We start from the raw sequence: 20,178 nt of genomic DNA on the forward strand, positions 1-20,178 counted from the left end.
CCTATCTTAGCTTCTAGGGACTGATCATGTCAATAGTAGTCAATGGGAGTTGTGTGAATGCAACTGTTTTGCTGATCAGGCCCTTTGTAGTACAGATGATCCTAAAACAATGGTTTTGTATCCAGCCGGTTGTTATACAGGTCCTAAACTGGGTGTTAAAAACAGTATAAGATTTAACTGTAATTGTCTTTGTTTTTGTTGGTTTGAGACAGATCTTCACTTTTAGTATGATGGGGGGGTGGGGTGCATATGTCTTTTAATTGTTTTTCTGTAACCATTGCTAGTGGGAGGATTCTCTATAATGAGAAAATTAAATGTTTCAATTAAATTTTAGCCATTGAGTCTAACATAAGGTAATATACTTTTGCTGTTCAATTAAAAATAACAAGCTGCTGAACTGTTCCGATCCCTGGTAAATAAATCACTCAAGGAAAAGACATTTTTGGAGCTGAATTTCTCTCTGAAATCTAGAGGGGAATAAAGTCCAAAGTGATTAAAATTTAAAACTCAAACTTTTAAAAAAGTCAAGGAAAAGAAACAAGTGGTTGCACCAAGCAAGGAGAAAGTAGCCTCCTGTGTTTGAAAAATAGCTTGGCTGTAGTTTATGACCTTTCTCACTGCTTCCTCTCAGTTGTAATGGGTACATTTGGTCATCCAATAGCCAAAAGAATGGAGCTGAGCTAGCCAATAATGAGTGAGAATTTCACATTTGGGAGCAATTCCATGATGTTTACTGGTGACTGCAGTTGTCAGATATCATGGTGAATATTTGCTTCCTGTGATTACTGAACCCACGCTCGGTCTGCATGAATCATTTAATGCACCCGCATGCTGTTTGTTACGTTCAGTACTGAGCTCAGACTAAGTGTCACACCTCACTCTGCTATAAAACATGGAAGTATGTATAAGGCAGAGCTACAATTCTTGTTTCACTTGATTTCTCTCTCTCCCCCCCTCATCTTTGCTAGACAGGAAAGGAAAATGTATGCTCCTTGATGGAGTCCCATTTAATGAATTCAGATTGTCAATATTAAAATATCCTAATCTGGTATGTTCAGAGAATTATAAAGAGTAGACAGAGGTCATTTTCATATGCTTTATGAATTCTAATCACCCACCTAATTAGCTAATCTCACCACTCTCTTCCAAACACAGCAGGAGGGCATGAGGTCATCCATCTGCAGTTTTAGAATCAAGCCTCAATATGTATTGTAAACCCCCAGAGATTCTTTCTCCAGTTGTACAAATCTACAACTTTCTGTTCGATGTTTAATTTCTATACAGGCTTCTTTCTAGGAGGTGTTTTCTTGGAAAAAGCTCAGGCTATTTTATAATTAATTTAAAAAAGACCATCCTTGTTGGTGACACATGAATCAGCTAAGTAGAAAAATAACGTCCATTCATCTTTAATTTTTTTATGAGAATGTAGTATTTGTGAGAGGTGCCAGCTTGACAGCCATTTAGACCAAAATCCTGTTTTTTTTCTGTAGAATGAGCATCACACTGAAAGCAGCAATGTAGCACAGCTTCCCTTCTCTGGCTCACTTTCCCTCGTGAGCCTCAACCTTCAGTCTTGAAAGTGTACCTCTGGCATTAGAATGGAATTGGGTTTCTGTGCCCATTCACATGTCGGTTTCTCTGCTGAGTCTGCCAACAAGGAAACCAGTGGGTGGTGATGGTTTGTACACTAGTCCACTGTGAACTCAATTGAGACTACCAAGTCATTTCACATAGGCCACTTAATGTAACTTTATTTCTCAAGTCGTTAAAGATACTGACCCACTGATACTACGAATGACGCTTTTCCTACTTTTCAAAGACATTTTATTTCCTATAATGTACTCACTAAAGGCCATCCAGAATATTGGCGTGTCTATGGGGATTTCAATAATAATACATTGTACTCTTAATCCCACAGTCTCATGACACTTTAGAAAATTTGTGTATTCTTATCCCCATTTACATGTGGGGGAATCGAAGTTCAGAGAAGGTAAGTGACCCATCCAGTACTATATTGCAAATGAGCAGTTAAGTCAAGAATGGAATGCATGTTTCCTTACTTCTAGCCAGCTGCTCTCACTAGACTTCACTGTCTTCCTTTTTATCCTCTCTGTACAGTACATTGAGAAAACCAGCTGCCTGGCAGACACATCTAGAGAAAATTCCCCATGTCTCTTATTTCCCATTTTATGAAATTCTGCTTCTGTTTACACCAATGCAATCCCCCTGAAGCCAATGTGTGGGTGTAAATGAAGGCAGAACTTGGCCCTTGGTAAGTTTTTTCAATTCTGTCTTTCATATCTCTCTTTATAGCTCACCTCCGTTATTATATTGCTCTGCTATCAATTCGCTTCCCCTAGTCAGGTAAAGTTAAAATCTCTGATACTTCTCAGCTTCCATTTCTACCCTTGAACTAATTTATTGGCTTTTTACCCACTTGTCCATTTCTTCCTCCTCCTCATGAAGTCTGACCTGCTGTATTTTGTCCTCTCACTTTTCCGCCCCTTTTCCTGCTCCCACATCTGGTGCTTGCTTTCCACTCCTAATCCACCTACTAGGCACACTAGTGCCTAAACATGGTATAGATTTACTTACATGTTTTAAATACTGAAATACATCAAGAAAGCAAAGAGATTCTATTGGTTAAGAAGACTCAGGCCTTCAGGAGATCTGGGTTTAATTCCTAGCACAGCCACACACTTCTGTGTTGCCCAAATTACATAATCTCTCTCTGCCTTGGTTCCCCATCTGTAAAATACAGTTGATACTTCACTACCCCAGAGAAGTGAGAGATGCTCAAATACTTTGGTGATGAATGCCATAGAAAAGTTATAAATAAATAAACTTTATAGCAACAGCCAAGTGAAGCAGGCAAATGCTCTCCATGGTTGGCATATCCAATATATTTTTGTCATCTCTTCTTTCCCCATCATCTGCCTTGATGATGCCATGCTGTCTTAATCACGCATTTAACTTTACGCGTGATCCCCAAAAGTGCTGACTTGACAGGGTCTTGGGATCTTTCATCTTCAAGTTCTTAGCTTGTAAGCTCCTCTGGGTGCAAGGACCTTGCCTTATGTTTGTAAACAGCCATGCCTTTCCTCTGGAACTATATAAATAGTGGCAATACTGTCCAGCTTTCCCTTTACATTCACTTCTCATTTTCTCTTCTCTCCGGCTAATCTTGTTGGATCAAATCCTGACCTGTAGCTGTCAGATGGCTATGGGATCCACTGAGGCAGAAGAAGCTCCATCACAGGCCAACTGAAGTAAAGGGGGAGCAGCAGAACCCCTGGGATCCAGTCAATCCACCCATTCACAAGTGATCGGATTGATTGATTGATTGCCGGGTTCCCTGTGAGCCCCTACCTCCCCAGGCTCCCCTTTATTTACCTCGTCCCCACCAGCTGCTCTGTGGGGGTTACTGAATCCCTCTGCAGAGGTCATTCCTGCAGTCCTTGAATGGGGGAGACAGAGATGCTCATTTCCATCCCTTCACCAGCTCAATAGGACTTGAATAAAGAGTCACTTAGCAGTCCATCCCACAGTAGCCTGACTGACCCCTTATTTCCATAGAAAAACAGGGTCAGGATTTTTTTGGTTTACTGTAGCCTGCAGGAAGCTTCATTGGCTACCTACCACCTTCGATCTTCTTTCCTGTACCTGGCATGCATGTTTGTGTCTCCCACCCCCATACAATCCCACTTTTTATTTCCGTAATTGTTCCTGTTCAGCACAGGAGGGAAAAAAAATAATGGTCCTGTTTTCTCAAGGAGAAAGATGGTCACTCTTTTTTGTTTTCACATATTGTTAGGGAAATGTCACTCTCCCACTCTAGGAACTAACCAAAACACAGGATCAAAAAACTCTGACTGTAGTTTCAGACAGCAGCATTGAAAAAATCAAAAACAACATTTAAGAAGTATTTTCGTTCTCTCTTGAATGTTTTCTGAGTACCCATAACATATCACAAGAAAGTTAGTGGTGGATTTTCTTTTTGTTTTGGGTTTGTTTAGTGGTTGTTTTTTGCTTTCCTAATATTCAACAAAAATGTGCATGTCTGAACATCTTTCCACATAGCAATGTGGGAGATTGTGTCTTGTTACCCATATGACATACTGGACACCTTTTTTCTTTTTGACTCTCTCACCAACAAAGAATATTATCTAGTTTAATAAAAGATTGAAATTAATAGTGAAAGTGGCACACTTTAAATGCTGTTTAAAATCAACTAAGCAATTAGCTGGTGCTTTTAAGCTGATTGAATACAAATTCAGAATTATGAGCAGCTATTATTTAATAACCCAATAAGTGTTGTGAATAAATCCTTGCTAATATGAAAATTATCAACTCCTGGAACACCCTATTTTACAAGCAGGAACTTTGTGCATAATGCCCTTAGATTGATAAACTGCAGATGTTTTTGTGGAAGTATTCATTTATTCCTCCAGCTCGTGTTTATGCTTCGGGAATCTGTCATCCAAATGATCAGCAAATCAGAATTCACAGTTTGTTTTTGTTAATAGGCAGACAAGTCTTCATTGACTTAGTCTCAATTCTTTTAATGCTCTTTGGACCCAATCTCTGGAAAATAACTTAATGGATTGGGTTCAGTTATTGCTTTCCATTTTTATTTCTTCTGGCTGATTTTAGAATCATAAAAACATAGGCCTGGAAGGGACCTCAAGGTCATCTCTGCCATCCCTCTATCATTTTGGATGATTGTACATGTGATTTGAAAGAAAACAATAGAGATTGACAGATGCATAGTAATATCTTGATAAATAGGTCAACACTTCCTTCCCCCCGAGAGTCATAAAAGAATGGTTTGCCAACACAATCCGGTCACATGCTTATTTATTTGACAGTGTCCTTAACATGTAGTTAGAGTCAGGACAGTGACAACTGTCTTTTAAAATGTCACCTTATTCAAAATATCTGCCTTCTGTATGTCTTTGAGTCATTTCTACTTATGTTATTGACAAAATTACAATTGTGAGTCAGTACAGCTGGATTATTTTCCACCTTGTGCAATGTGCAAAATACTCAGCTAAGATCTGACAGCGGAATCTTTATTACTGGTGACAATGTATGAGATACAAAAAGATAATGCAGCTTGACTTTCAGATCCAGGTTGTGTTTTCAGGGGGGAATAAAAACCAAACAAACCCTTTTTACATGTTAACAGTACATCTCATCTGGATATCACTGAAAGGGTTGAACAAATAAGGAGATATGGAACATCATTTTTGGAGTTATCTTTGTGTGGCAAAACCACTACATACTTGATTAGGACTTGGATTACAGATCCACACTGAGCAATAAGATCCTTCCTCTACATACTGTAGTGGGCTACAAACACTAGGAGCAGGAGGTCAGGGAGTGACAGAGAATTGGGTGCATGCAGCCTTGGTCCCAGCCTCAAAGAGCTTACAGTGTATATGCAAGACAACAGATGGATATAGACTAATCGATGGGGGAATACAAGGAAACAATGAGATGATATTTGTCAGCATGATAGGCGGTGGAATCAAGTGCGAGGGGCAGTATGAGAGAAAGCATGAAGGTGCTTGTTTGAAAATTTCACAAGTGGGCAAGGGAGGCTGGCATCATTGGCCAATCAGAGGTGGGAGTCAATCTCTCAATTGTGAATGAGAGATGATAGGCAGAGTGGAGATATTTTCTCAGATGATCAGCAAAATGAAAGCCCAGATGATAACTCCCAAATTAGTCACCCGTTAGCTAGCTGTGTGGCAATCAAAACTTTCTTGTACTCAGAAATATGATTTGGGGTGTCTTTTTCTTTTATCAAAAATGTGGAAAAAACATACAACAGAAAATATAATGTAGGGGGAAAGGAAAGTAAAAAATGTTGGTTAAAACAACCTTGGAAGTGCAGAGAATATATTGCGGCATGGCTTAACTTAAAACTAAACCACACTTACAGATTTTGGTAAAAAATGAAAGAGAATGGTACTGACTGGGAAGTCTTATCTATGGACAAACTAACACCAATCCAATATCTATTTTTATCGGATACTAAGGACATCCTTCGCTAAATATTTGCAAAGTCATGTTTTCACAGGCAAACCCACCTGCTTCTCCTTAAAATAATCCATTTAGTATCTGCTAGATGAAATCAGTTAAAATAATGTCAACCAGTTTGTCTTGTCATGTTATAAATGGATAAGCTGGTGTATCCAGTTCACAGTGGAGGAACAGAAGGACAAGAAAAATGATAGTCTTTCAAGTATGTGACTTCTTCTTGTCCAGTTTTAGCCTACAATATTAATTAATTTATTTGTCAACTATATCAGATTCTTGTACTCAAAAGAAAATGACAACCCTGTGGAATTCTTCATGTTTATGAGTAGTCATCCTATGTGCATATCTCTGCAGGACTGAAATTAAAGTCCACAAACAGAAGAACCCTGTACTGAGAGGCATTTGATATTACAGTCTTTTAACTTATTTTTGAAATATACAACAGAAAACAAATCACTGACTTTAACAATCTATGCAAGAACTAGATCTTCGGCAAATGATATTTAACAGAGCCCATAAGACATCATTAATAACATATAGTGTAATTCAGAAGCTTATTTCAAATAATAATTAAATATATTTAAACATAAAAAGCACAGATGCATTTTAAAACAAGAGTTGTGAAATCTTCTTTCTATATAATACCTTTTGAAGATGCAAATAATATGAACCAGACTCTGATGCCTTACTCTAGTTCAATAGCATCTTACTCAGTGTTGCCAACCCCCACCATTCAAAAGTCCTCTTTGAGGCCCCCAAAATCATGAGTTTTTTTTTGTAAATACATTTTGGGTTCTGTTTGTTTGTCTTCTGGTTCTTGAGCCTCTAGGATGCACTTGGCTCACTTTTTCGAGTTCTAATTCCCAAATGAGGGCTAAAAACTTAGTTTTTCAAAAAGAAAGCTGAGATTCTTATGAAATACCATGACTCCAGTAGCTGGGGCTTTAAGAATAAATCCAAATAACATGAGAATCTCAGTAAAGTTCTAGGAGTTATCAACATCCTTTACTCCACAAATCATCCCATTAACTACAATGGGACAGACCACGGAGTAACTACAATGGGATGATTTCAGTGTGAGTAAGGATATCAGAATCTGGGTATCTGAATCTAATTTTATCACTTTACTCATAGCTAGTCCTATTTAAATCAGTGGGATTACCTGCAGAGTAAGGTGTCACTCACTGTGAGTAAAACCTGCAATATTAGGCCCAAAGTTAATTTTCTACTTTCTTAAAAATGTAAAATAAAATTTCCAGATAGAATTATATTAGTTTTTTAAAAAAATGTAGCCTCCTTTTTGGTCAGTGCAATAAATGGTTATATTACTACCTTTCTCTCTATGTAGGAGGAGCCATTTGTGATGGTGTCCGAAAATGTTTTGGGAAAACCGAAGAAATACCAGGGTTTCTCAGTAGATGTCTTGGAAGCCTTAGCTAATTACCTTGGCTTTAAGTATGAAATTTATGTTGCACCGGATCACAAGTATGGAAGCCCCCAGGAGGATGGGTCATGGAATGGACTGATTGGAGAACTGGTATTTAAGGTAAGGAGGTTAATTATTTATTAAATTAAAGGTGTATAATGACCCATAAACATGTAGCTTATTTATTGATGTTGCATCATTAAGTGCCTCCCTTGATAGCTCAGTGGTACTGTTTTATCCAGACACGGCCTATGCTAACACAATCTGATACTGCTACCAATGCCCTGGGGACTGATGGTGAGAAAATGAACATGGAATGATTCATCTGTTATCAGGGATTTCCCATCCAGTTTTTTCAACCATAATATAGTACTGTGAGGTAATGTGGTAAAAAACAGCGATCCTCAGCATCCTAATTAATTTGGCAAAACCAGCCACAAATGAGAAGAGGCTGTTCTAAGGGGGAAAATCCTATGTTACTTTAATTAGTAAGACATTAGATAAATAATGTATAGCACTTCTAGAAATATTGGTGGTGATGAATAATAAGTAAGGTATATGATCAACAGAAAAAGTTTTATTGATGTACATTTGCATGATGTAGATGCATCAATTGAAAGCAGTATATTTGTTAATCTGTATTTAATAGACCATCTTCATTTACTTAATTCTACATTTAATATTATAGCATATATAAATTAAACAAAATAAACCTGCTTTATTTGGCTTTTTTTCCGCTATTCCCAACTTATCTGATCCTCTGCCTTCATTTTTTCCTTTGAAATGGAAAAGAAAAATCTGTGCAGCAGATGCTCTGGCAAATTTCTTGATTGTGCTGTAAAGTTTTCAGATAAATTTTACCTGCCCCTGCTAATCCTGGGTGTGGTTGTCATCCTGGGTGTGGTTGTCATCCTGGGTGTGGTTGTCACCCTGTGGAAGCATGTGGAAAAGTGTTTATTACTCTTCCACCCCGCAGTGGAATGGAGAAGAGTATTGTTTCCACTGCAACACTCTTCTCTTCTCTCTTTCCCTGCACAGGTGCTGCTGTGCTGGAGCTCTGCATGAGTGGAGCTCCATGGAGTGCAAGGGAGGTGCCATCCACTGTATAGCCTGAAAATATCCACATGGAAATCCAAGTAGGAGATAATAAGCTGTATTATCTCCCTCTGGGTCTCCTCTGTAGCAACTATTGAGCATCCACAGAGAGAATATACACAATGATAGTGCAGGTCCAATGTGAACCACAGAGTATCCGCTATTCTTTGGTTCATGGAACAAAGTAACCTTCCCACCGGTCCTTCCAAAATCGATGGTTTCTAAAGCTTTATTCTTCCATGCACACGCTTAGCTTTATCCCATGGGTTATTTCTGTACTGGGGACAGTCTGGCCCCTGGATCTTAATGGAACAGGATCATATTTTTACTTTATTTTATTTTTTCTGATATCAAAAACCATCCTTTCTACCCTTCAATTTGCTCCACTCACAGTTTAAGACAGAACAGAAGGGGAAGAATGCAATTCTGACTTGCAAAGTGCACTAAGTTACACAGAGACAAATAAGAGACTCTTGAAGTTTACAAGAACTCAAGTCATCCAAGAGTGATCTAAAGAAGTGATAGAAAGAAGAGATTACCTTAATAATCAACTCAAATCAAGAAACATCCAGGAAGGCTTAAGAGTGCATAATGGCTATTTTTTTACTTCATAAAAGAGGCCTTGAGACCAAAAATGAAACTGCAGACCTATTTAAAATCAGCTGGGTGTGGGGAGGAGGGAATAGATGAAACGTGGGATAAAAGTCATATTTAAGAGAGTGGCCAGCTCTCACCAGCGTTAGTTATTCTAAGAGAAAGTCATTATTATTATGTATTACTACTTGATGATCAACGTGGTGCCTCATCAGAATCAACCCCTCATTATGCTAGTTGCTGTGCAGACACACAGCAGAAGAAAGTTCCTGCCCTAAAGAGTTTACAACCTAATACAAGATGTAACAAATAGAAGAATAAACAATTGGAGGGGATAGTAAGTAGGGCAGATTGAGGTTAATGATAGGAATATGTGGTTACACAGATTAACTGTAAATACAGTAGCAGGTTTTCAATTGATTGTGTGGATGTTTAACATATGTATGTATAAAAGCAGGAATACTCATGATGTCAGGAGTCCACGCAGGCCATCTACCAGTCCATTAGTAAATACAGAAACACATATAATGCACATTCCAAATTCAGGACATACTCAACCATGTGATGTACTTAAAGTAATGTAACAGGACCAGCCTCATGCAATGAGTACACAACATGTTTGCATGTCCAATTTAAGAGCCAGTGGCTGAAAATTTGGGCCAAGGGATTGAACATTGATGAAAGGGTAGCAGGAAAGAAGGCAGAGTGTGGGAAGAGAGGAAATTTTGGATGATATGTGTACAGTTTCCTTAAAACGATCTGGAAGCCTGGGAGGACGGTGGCTTGGGAAGGCTCTAGGCATAGGTGGTACAGTGAAGCATAGAGGGAGAGACGTGCACACACACTCAGCTTTATGGATAATATGGATATCCATATGGATAACATTATCCTGATAAAATTCCTTTTTCAGGGTAAGAAGAAAACAATTCTCACTGTGATTCTTTACCATTGTCACATGGAAATAGTTGTTTGAATGTTGCTCTCATTCTTCATATGTTTGATTTAACTTGTTAGAATGCAAGTTCTAGAGGGCGAGGACTTTATCTGCAGTTGCATCTGTATCGCCCCTTAGCACATTAGGGGCACTGCTGTAATATAAATAGTAATTGCTGTGAAAAGGAATGAGAAATGTAAATGACCTAGTGGCTGATTGTGGAAGCCATTTTCCAAGTCTGCAAGTGACATTTGATTAGCAGTCACAGCAAATAGTAAGGAGCAATGCAATCAGATGAAGTACCTAGATCATTAAGTACTTGGGCTAATAGATGGCAAATGCAGATAAGTGTTGAATAATAAGTCTCACTGTAAAATGCACTAAAAAAAATCCCATTGAATATCTGCTGAATGGTAAAATGATATCGCATGCTGACTAAGAAGGGAGGTGGAATTAAAGAGCACTTGAAATGGAAAATGGATGGTCCCGGCTGGTTGGTTATAAATTAATACAGTAGTGATCGAATATCTATAATAGTGGTGGTGTCAACCTTTTCTGCATTGCTGAATAACATGAGGCCTATTAGGATGTAAAATAACCACCCATGAGAAATGGAGACAGCCCTATTATTTGTAAAAGGCTGGAAAATGCACTAGAACACCACTAGGAAATGGACTAGTTATTTTAATAGATATTTACTATGTATCCAGCCTCTGTGATGTTTTATCCTCAAGAATTTTAAAAGTCAGCTTCAGATAAGACATTGAAATGTTTGGGTGGATAGTCAATGATTATCAGGACTTCCTTGGCTTTGGATTGAGGGAACAAATCTTGTGAGAAAAAGTTCTTTGGCACTTAAAGTATTTGTTTGTACATCTTAGTTTTGAAAATAAACTGCCTTCCTCATAGTCGTATCTCTTGCAAATCCAGATGAAATTAGGAAGTGTAGAGGTGTGCTCTGATAATTTTTAAAAGTTAACCTAGCATTGTCCAACTTCAGAAAAGTGATTTTTGTCTTATGTTTTGGGCATAGAATCAGGTTGGTTCTTGCTTTCTAATAATTTCTCTGTTCTCTAATTATTATGGTACATAATCTGTTGCTCTGTACAATGGCCAACATACCATCATCAGTTTGTCATTTGAGAAACAGTGCATAACCCAAACAGAAGAGTCCACGTTCTCAGTGACTTTGGGGCTGAGTCAGGATTGAAATACATTTAATCAATGTCACATGAATGTCTCATAACCCAGAAATCCTAAATACTGAAATCAGATGGTTCACTAATAATACACATACAGTATTCTTTCCTTCCCAATAACAAGATGCTTGGAGGATCTCAAAATCATTCTGAGATCAGACATTTACATTGATAAGCAAATGACACATCATTGAAGTTGAAAAGCTACAGTATGTGTGTTGTTTTATTTAAGTACTAAAAGTGCACAGTCTGTGACTGTGAATGAATGTAATCTCTCTTTCTCTCTGTTATGCTGAGAAGTTATGATGGGGGCTTGGCTCTCACTCACACACCTGTGTCCGGACTTCTCTTTTTTAATGTTTCCCTTACTACCACAGCCCAAAGCCGATGACCTGTATTGAGGTAGGAGGTGATCTTTATCGCATTATATAGTTAACAGCAGAGGTTCACTGTGCCTTCTCTATCTTTCCCTTTCCCTGTCTCACTTAAGGGACTATTGAATTGCTGGGCAAGCAGCCAGCATAGATCTGTGTCTCATGGCATGCAAGCTGTTCCTGGAAGCCTGCTTTCTCCTTATTTACAGTGAATTGAGCTTTGCTTCCAGAACTCCAAAAACCTCTTTGATTGGCAATCTTGGGGGCAAAAACACTTTAGATTAAAAATTGAAGCGATTTAAAAAAATTCTTATAGGACAATGGATTTTTTTCCATTCAAATCTGACATGTTAATTTAGCCAACACAATGTGGAGACCATTCAGAAACCCATGGGTTGCCCTTTATGCATTGCCACACGTGAGCCAAGATGGAGCTGGGCACGCTGTGCACATGCAAAAATTAAATATCTCTCTTCACAAGTGTTATGGAAAATAGCAGCACTCACACGACGCGTTGTTGAATGTATCTCACAGAGAAGGCACGATATGTTTTGCAGTGCCACTGCAGCAGGTGCACCATATGAGATGACAGTTGCTATAGTAAGTGCATAGTTCCTGTGTTAAATAGAGCAAAGCCTCATGTGGTGTCTACATAGCATTTCCTCGGAGACAGGCAGGCACACCTCCTCCAGTATTCCCAGGGAGGTTAAAATTTTGCTTCTCATATTTAAGTGCAGGGGACTGGCCTAGATGATCTCTCGAGGTCCCTTCCAGTCATACAATTCTATGATGATGATTTGTGTACTTTTCTTTGTCGTGAGTTCACCGTAACTCATGTCCTGTTGCTATCTGACTCTCTTCATTTTTCAGTCTGTAGTCTCCAGAGGTGTGAAATCAGAGACACAAAATAGAAGGTATAGCCCTGAGGGAAAAAGAAAGCGAGAGCAAGGTAGCTTTATGCCTTTGTCAGGGGCTAGTGCAGCCCCCAACATAAGCAAGAGCAGTTTTGAGGACTGCTTTAATTTATGGCAGCCTTACTATGTGCTGCTTTGCTATGGGACAAAATGCTATGTGCATGCCCCAGATCCACTGTCAGCCATGCATAAGGCTGCTTACGTCAACCTCGTGGTGAGCCTCCCCTCGGGGGATTCTTCTCTAGATATAGTGTCCCCTTTATATTCCCTTATATACTATTGGAGCAGCATAGCGTGGCAGAATGGGGGCCAGACTCAACCCCAAGGTGTTTCCTGACACAAAACAATGTCTCTTTTGTTGTAATAAGTATTTTTCCTTAATTTTTTTAAATGCCAGCAATGTATTTTGTTTAAAACTCATGTTTGCATCAAAAAATCACAGTGGACATAACGCCCTTGTTGTATTAATCAGTACATATTTATCCTCGGATTAACCTGAAATAGCAATTAAATGAAAGGTCGCATTAGAGCAAGTTTAAGGATGGATTGAAAAATAAATAGAGGCTGTTGCATCAGTATTGTAAGTTCTCCTTAGTCGTAGTTATAAACACGGACTCACCACAAGATTGTTTTCAGGCATATAGAGCAATAATCATAAATGGGTTTACTTAAGCAATAACATGTAAGGTTTAGGGGGGGTTCCAGGGCAATGATGATGGACTTGTGTCAGCGTAGAGAGGTGACATCACCATCAGCTCCATGTTATAATGACTAATGCAGTTTCATATACGGGTCATATCAAGTAAAATAATGTTCTCTGCTGTTTGTTCAGTAGCCAATCAGTTTCATGAACCAACTCTCACAGTTTCATTTAACTTAAGTTTGTAAACCAAAATAACTAAGATTATGATAATTGGTAATATTTTGGCACTCCTACAACTTAATGAGTGGAGTATTTTCCATGTTTATAATTTAGACTGGCAACTTTACATCTAAATATTGACATGATTGCATGCATTTGCCTTTCTTCTATAAAGCACTTAGCGAACCTTGACTTCTGAAAGCTGATGTCTCTCTGATTTATTTTGACATGATAATGATAGGCATTTCATTTTTCCACTTGCCAGTTTTTGTGTAATTTGACATCTGTACATAATTAAGAACACTCGTCTTTGATGGATCAACTATTAGGTGAAATCTGGTAGTCACTAGAGGTCTGATTTGCAGAGAAGCTGTTGCCCACAGCTCAGTCAGTGAGAGCTGTAGGTGCTTAGCACCTTCAAAAATCAACCCATATGTTTCCAGTTCACCACTTGTTTGGCAAGGAGTGGGAATTTTGCCTGAGTAAGAAGTCCTGAATAGGTACTATGGGGAAAATCATGGTCCCATAGAAGTCAATAGCAAAACTCCTGGCGACTGCAGTGAAGCCCAGATTTAACTCAATGTGTTCAATGAGTCATGTTTTGATATCCTTTGGTTTACTGTCAAGTGAGGTCTCATTTTGTTGTGTGTATAACCCTGTAAACATATGAATAATCTATAATCATCACTAAGGCTACGATTTAGTCATGGGTATTTTTAGTAAAAGTCATGGACAGGTCACCGGTGTGAATTTCTGTTTATTGCCTGTAACCTGTCCATGACTTTTACTAAAAATACCCATGACTAAATCGTAGCCTTAGTGATGATTATAGATTATTCATATGTTTACACTATTAATACAACAAAATGAGACCTCACTTGACAGTAAACTAAGGGGTAACAAAACATGACACATTGAACATTAATTATGTGGGGGCTACTCTTTGTGGGGCCGCTGCTCTGGGGGGAGGACTAGGGGCTGCTGCTGGGGGGCGAGGGCCAGCGGTACCAGCTGCCAGAGGCCGCCCCAGGACTGCTGAGCAGTGGCCACCCCGGGACCGCTGGGCATCGGCCTGTGTAGCTGGCCCCAGGGCCACTCAAGCAGTAGCCAGTGTGGCTGGCTGTGGGGTCGCCCAAGCGGCTGGCTGCAGAGTCGCGCCAGCGGTGGCTGGTGTGGCTGTCCCTGTGGCTACCTGAGCAGCTGAGCCCAGCGCCAGCTGCTTGGGCAGCCCTCGGGTGAGCCACACTGGCCACTGCAGAAGTCATGGAAAGTCACAGAATCCATGATTTCTGTGACCTCCGGGACGGCCATGGAGCCTTAACTGTCACCCAATGAGATACTATATTGCTACAAATATAATACAAAAATAATTTTCACAGCTTTCCTTCAGTTCATGCAACACATTTCTATTAATAAAAGATCTCTCTTTCACTAAACATGAAGCAAATGCAGTTGGGTGGCAACCAGGTTGGTACCTGTTAGTAGTACTTTTCACTAGAGTTGTACTAGCCAGTATTATTGCTAAATGACTTTGGTATCAGTGGTAAATAAATTGTTCGATAGGAACACACTGGTTAAAACTCAGTAAATAAAATAAGTATGTGGGTAGTAATATTCCCTCTTAAAAAGAAACCTAAATACAATAGCACTGAAAACACAGGATTTATCTTTCACCGTTCCTTTTACCACTTTTTGACCACTGCCTTATCAGTGGACATAACTGTATCACAATGACTTTTGTAATATCACAAAGAAAATGGAATACTTCCATTAGAACAATGGTGATCCTCTGTCATAGCTCACTGGTAACTATACTGATAATGCAGTGGAATTTTGGAACACTTCATTCCAAGGAGGTAAAATATAAGCAGCATCTCCACAAATGACATGGTGCTGTGCTCTTCCATACAACACATCTCTTGTGAAAACCTGTTTATTTAAAAAAACTTTAGTCATGATTGCAGTTAGTCAATATTGCAGTAGTCTCCTGTTTTTTAAATGAATCATTCACACACTCCAAACTATATTGCTTTTCATCCAAGGATATCAAAACATTTAAAAATGTTAAATTAATTATACCTCACTCTACTCTTGTGAGGTAGGGAAATATTTTAATAACAATTACAGTTGGTGAAATAACTGACCTAAAATTAACCAACAAGGGCTGGGACTAGAGATTAGAAGAACTTCTGACTCCTAGGGTCGCTCTATAACCACGAAATCATACTCAACACCGGACTTGAATCAAACATACAAAAAAAATTGCATTTAGCCTTGTCTCTGTTAATTAATTATTTGTGAACTGACTTTGACTTTTACAAGTTGTTAATTATTCAAAATTGATGTACACTTTATGTGGAAAACATTTCAGAGTGGGTCATTTGCAGTGTTCTCAGCTCTGATTATTCTGTGGTACAATAGGTCATCACAGCCATATGCTTTTCTTTAAGCTCTTCACCTGATTGAATACTTTATAAAGAAGCAGAAGGAAATCAAAGTGACTTTCAAGTTACATGACCAAGTCTTGTGCAAACCTTCACTCTGATGAATCTGCACAAATATTCCTGAGACTTTTGCTGCCTGTGAATCAAACAACATTGAATGATCACTCACTGAAAACTAACAGAAAGCGTTATGAATACAATCAAAGTGAATTCATGAAGCCAAATTCTCTCCTGGTGTAAGTCAATGAAGCTCCATTTAAGTCAGTAGAGCTATCTTGATTAGACCTTGGGGGGAGGGATAGCTCAGTGGTTTGAGCATTGTCCTGCTAAACCCAGGGTTGTGAGTTCAATCCTTGAGGGGGCCATTTAGGGATCTGGGGCAAAAATTGGGGTTTGGTCCTGCTTTGAGCAGGGGGTTGGACTAGATGACCTCCTGAGGTCCCTTCCAACCCTGATATTCGATGATTCTATATTCTATGACCTGCTGAAGCTTTGGCCCACGACTTTTATGCAAATGAATATTTGAAAATACTTTTTTGCCCAACACCACTCCCTCCACACACCCTCTCACTCACACAACTGTAGAAGATTATTGAAGTTTAAGTTCAGACATCAATACGCTTTTGCATCAAATACATCAAATCCTGTCTAAAGCTTATTGTGATTAATAGTGTGACTGTACTATGTGTAGCAGAAAATATTGACAGAAAATGTCAAAACAAAGTTGGGATTTTCAAACTGGATCCTAATCCTTGCCTACTTTTTATTTATCACAGTTTCATTCCCATGCTATACCACTTAAGATATCACATACATCTCAATATTTGGGTAGCAGTAATTCCCGCCTTGTTTGGACATAGATGAAATAAACTCAAGAGAGTCAATAAATTGATAGATTTGCTGATCCTTTCCATATTCATACCTTTTTCGTTTCCTAGAAAGGACCTCATACAGCTTTAATCACAGTAGAAGTGCATTACATCAAACCAGTAACAACTTTAAGTATGTTAAATGTTCCTTTCCATATGAAAAAAAATCTAGAGTTTACAGTTTTTTTATTCAATATTTGAATTTCTTTTAAAAACACCGTTAATGTGTCTGCTTGAAATACCTCTTCTATTTTCACTGCACTTATAATTGCATGTGTGAAAAGTAAGTAAAATAGCACCTGCTGTAGTTGTGGCTGTTGTCTCTAGGGACCTAATGTTTCAGCGACAAGCTGAGAATTGGGATGATAAGATCAAGGAATGTTATTAATCCCCTTCAGCTCTTAAATGGATTATTTTAAATTTCATAGATGTCTGTGAAACCAAGCCATTCTCTGACACCTGCAGGACAGGTAGCCATATGGTACGGTAGCTCAGTTTTCAAATGCTATAAAAAAAATCCAGTACTGAAGGAACCACATAGGACATTGATTATTCTACAGTTAATATGCAGCCAAATGAAATGTAATGACATGCAGTGGCCCTTTGTCATGATCCTCAGGTCACTGGAATTCTAGGTATCATGTGGCTTCTGTCAGGAAACTAATTTCCTCTGAGTAGGAATGCTATACACAAGATCTGCCTGTTGCCTCTATGACAATGATGTCCCCGATAAGCCATGCCAAAAAAAATTACCAGAAGCAGATTTCCTCCAGCTATTATTTGTATTTGAAATATTTTTCTTGATTTTTGGACACTAATAATGCTGGAAAACTAATCTGCCCGAGTCTAGCCAGGCAAGGTTTGGCCATAGAAATATAAGATTGATGTGCAGCTATTCTGTTCATCTCCTTAGGAGCATTTTCATATTTACTTACTTAAGACATTGGCCTTGGCATCAGTTTTTCCATGAAAAGTTTAGGTGCTATAAAACAAATTAGATCGAAGATTTTTTTTTCTGTTGCTCATGTTAATGAATTCTCTTTTCTCTTTCTTAGAGAGCCGACATAGGGATTTCTGCTTTAACCATTACCCCTGATCGGGAAAATGTGGTAGATTTCACAACCCGTTACATGGACTACTCAGTGGGTGTGCTGCTTCGAAAGGCTGAGAAGACAATGGACATGTTTGCCTGCTTGGCACCATTTGACCTCTCCCTGTGGGCCTGCATAGCTGGCACTGTGCTTCTGGTAGGACTACTGGTCTACCTCTTGAACTGGCTCAACCCACCACGCCTGCAGATGGGATCAATGACTTCTACAACACTGTACAACTCCATGTGGTTCGTTTATGGATCCTTTGTGCAGCAAGGTAAGAAGCAAAATTCATCTTTAGTACAGAGGAAAGCGTACATGCTATTCCAGCTACCGTGGATTCTTAGGACCCATGCTATACCATGCATCCATGAAGTCTAAGCCTTTGACATGCAGCAGCCTTCTGTATGTGTGGTGACAAGCTCTGAATTGCTACACGCTAGCCTGTTTTACTTTGTATTTGTCTAATTCCAAAAAAGGCAATGTCTGTCACCACAACTCTCAGAGCAGAGTAATTCTAATCTTCTACTAGCAGGTTACTCATAAATAATGTTCATCATAAGCTCTGGTGCCAAATCAGACAGAAAATCTTTGAATTTAGCTTTGGGTCTAAATTTAAAATCTTCACCTGTGCGCTAGGGTCCAAGTGCTATGTCTTCTGCTGACTTATCTCAATATTTCTGTGCCTCTTTCAGTCTCACCAAGGCTCCTCTGATCTTATTGGATACTTTCTCTGTCTCCTCTAGCATTCTGATTGACTCAGGATAGTCCTCAGTGCCATTTATACTCTGTTTCTTCAAACTCATTCCCCTTGAGCAAAAGGTTAGTCAGATATCCCTGAAGGATTGCAGACTTCTGACCCAGACTTAGTAGATAAACTTTGTGCCACTATGTCTTAATATTCTGACATAGAAATTAAAGGTTAACACTACTCCAAACCAGAATCAGAAAACAAAATCAAATATAGGCTCTGGAGAGGAAAATAGAAGATTGAGAAAACTAAAAATAGTTGGACAAGTAGAACAATCGCCTTTAGCATTTGTAAATGCAGTCTTTCATGGGTCAGTACAGGCCCCATAGATGCACATATCTGCTAATCCATGGAGCATGTGCTGTATAAACAACCATCACTGCTGAAGTCTCAAAACTCCCACATAGCTCATGGACTTAAACTTGAACCTGTATGAAATTCTATATATAAAGTGCCTTCCATTGACTTTGGTGTCATGAAATGGAATATTTTAGAAATTGCATTATTAACCCCTTTGGTAGTTGTCCAGATGGTCATGGTGCACGAGATACCCCATGATACAGAAAGAACCCAGTTTGACTTTCAGATCCCAGCTTGAGTTTGCAGAGTTGACGGTTAAGAAAACCAACTTTTGTTTACTGAGCAAATTTGATGGGGACTCACTGAGACACAAGATCCCCTCTGTCACTTTAAAACGCTCAAGCTCAGCTCTTGACATTGGCACTGAAGTTTTTCCCAAATAATGTGCTGCCCACAGTCCAGGCATCAATTGCACCTTTCAGATGGAACCCATTTTTCAATGGATGGTGTATATCACTTCTGTCAAATCCACAATGCTGTTTTACATGGGATTATTGCTTGATATTGACCCCACCACCTGTACCCCATCCCTAACATCATTAACTCCCTGTGATCCCCTAAAGCTGCATATTAAACATTTCAAAGAGGCAAAGTTTGTTTAATTATCCACTTCAAGTTCATGAATTATCTGAATGGTCCACTTTACCCCTTCCACGTAAGTCTCTGTTCCACAATGTATTGACTTGTTTTAGGTTATAGCTCTTTTTGAGGCCATGACCCTCTGTTGGCAGATAAAAAAAAAATTTCCAGCCACTCTCACGAGCATAGTAAACCAATATAAAGGGTCAGGAGGGGAAAAGAACGAGCACTGGAGAGGAGCATGGAGAATGGAGTGTGAGAGCCACAAATGAACTAGACAGAAACAAAATAGTCCAGATGACAGATGGGCAGAGTTGTTGGAAAGAGTGAAGAAAGGACGTTTCCTCAGGAGATTCACAAGCGCCGCTTTTGCTGATAGGATGAGGAGTGTGAGGAGTTACTCAGTACAAATAAAAGCCACGGGAGGGACATGATGGCTGATAGCACAAAAACTACTGTGGGAGGCAAGCAGAGGAAGTCCACAAGCTTGGAAAGCTGAGAGAGGCTTTTACTTGAAAAGAGAGAGAGCTTACCCCACCATGTGGATTTTCAGCACACACTTCTCACAATCCTCTGTGAGAAGTGTGAATGTTCCTTTTGTTTCTGTTGCGTGTGTAGAGTCAAGGAAGACGTGTCTCCTT

The 20,178-nt window shown here is 39.1% G+C and overlaps 1 protein-coding gene across 1 annotated transcript in view; it reads left to right on the forward strand.

Moving 5' to 3' along the window:
- GRID2 (glutamate ionotropic receptor delta type subunit 2) overlaps positions 1 to 20,178 on the forward strand; it is a 1,000,276-nt gene that overhangs the window by 805,084 nt on the left and 175,014 nt on the right. The window contains exons 10-11 of the mRNA XM_037896872.2: positions 7,394 to 7,591; positions 17,812 to 18,124. Coding sequence (XP_037752800.1) covers positions 7,394 to 7,591; positions 17,812 to 18,124 — 511 coding nt within the window. The remainder of the gene's footprint in view (positions 1 to 7,393; positions 7,592 to 17,811; positions 18,125 to 20,178) is intronic.

The sequence above is a fragment of the Chelonia mydas genome, chromosome 4 (genome assembly GCF_015237465.2).
Source record: "Chelonia mydas isolate rCheMyd1 chromosome 4, rCheMyd1.pri.v2, whole genome shotgun sequence".
Lineage (NCBI taxonomy): Eukaryota > Metazoa > Chordata > Testudines > Cheloniidae > Chelonia > Chelonia mydas.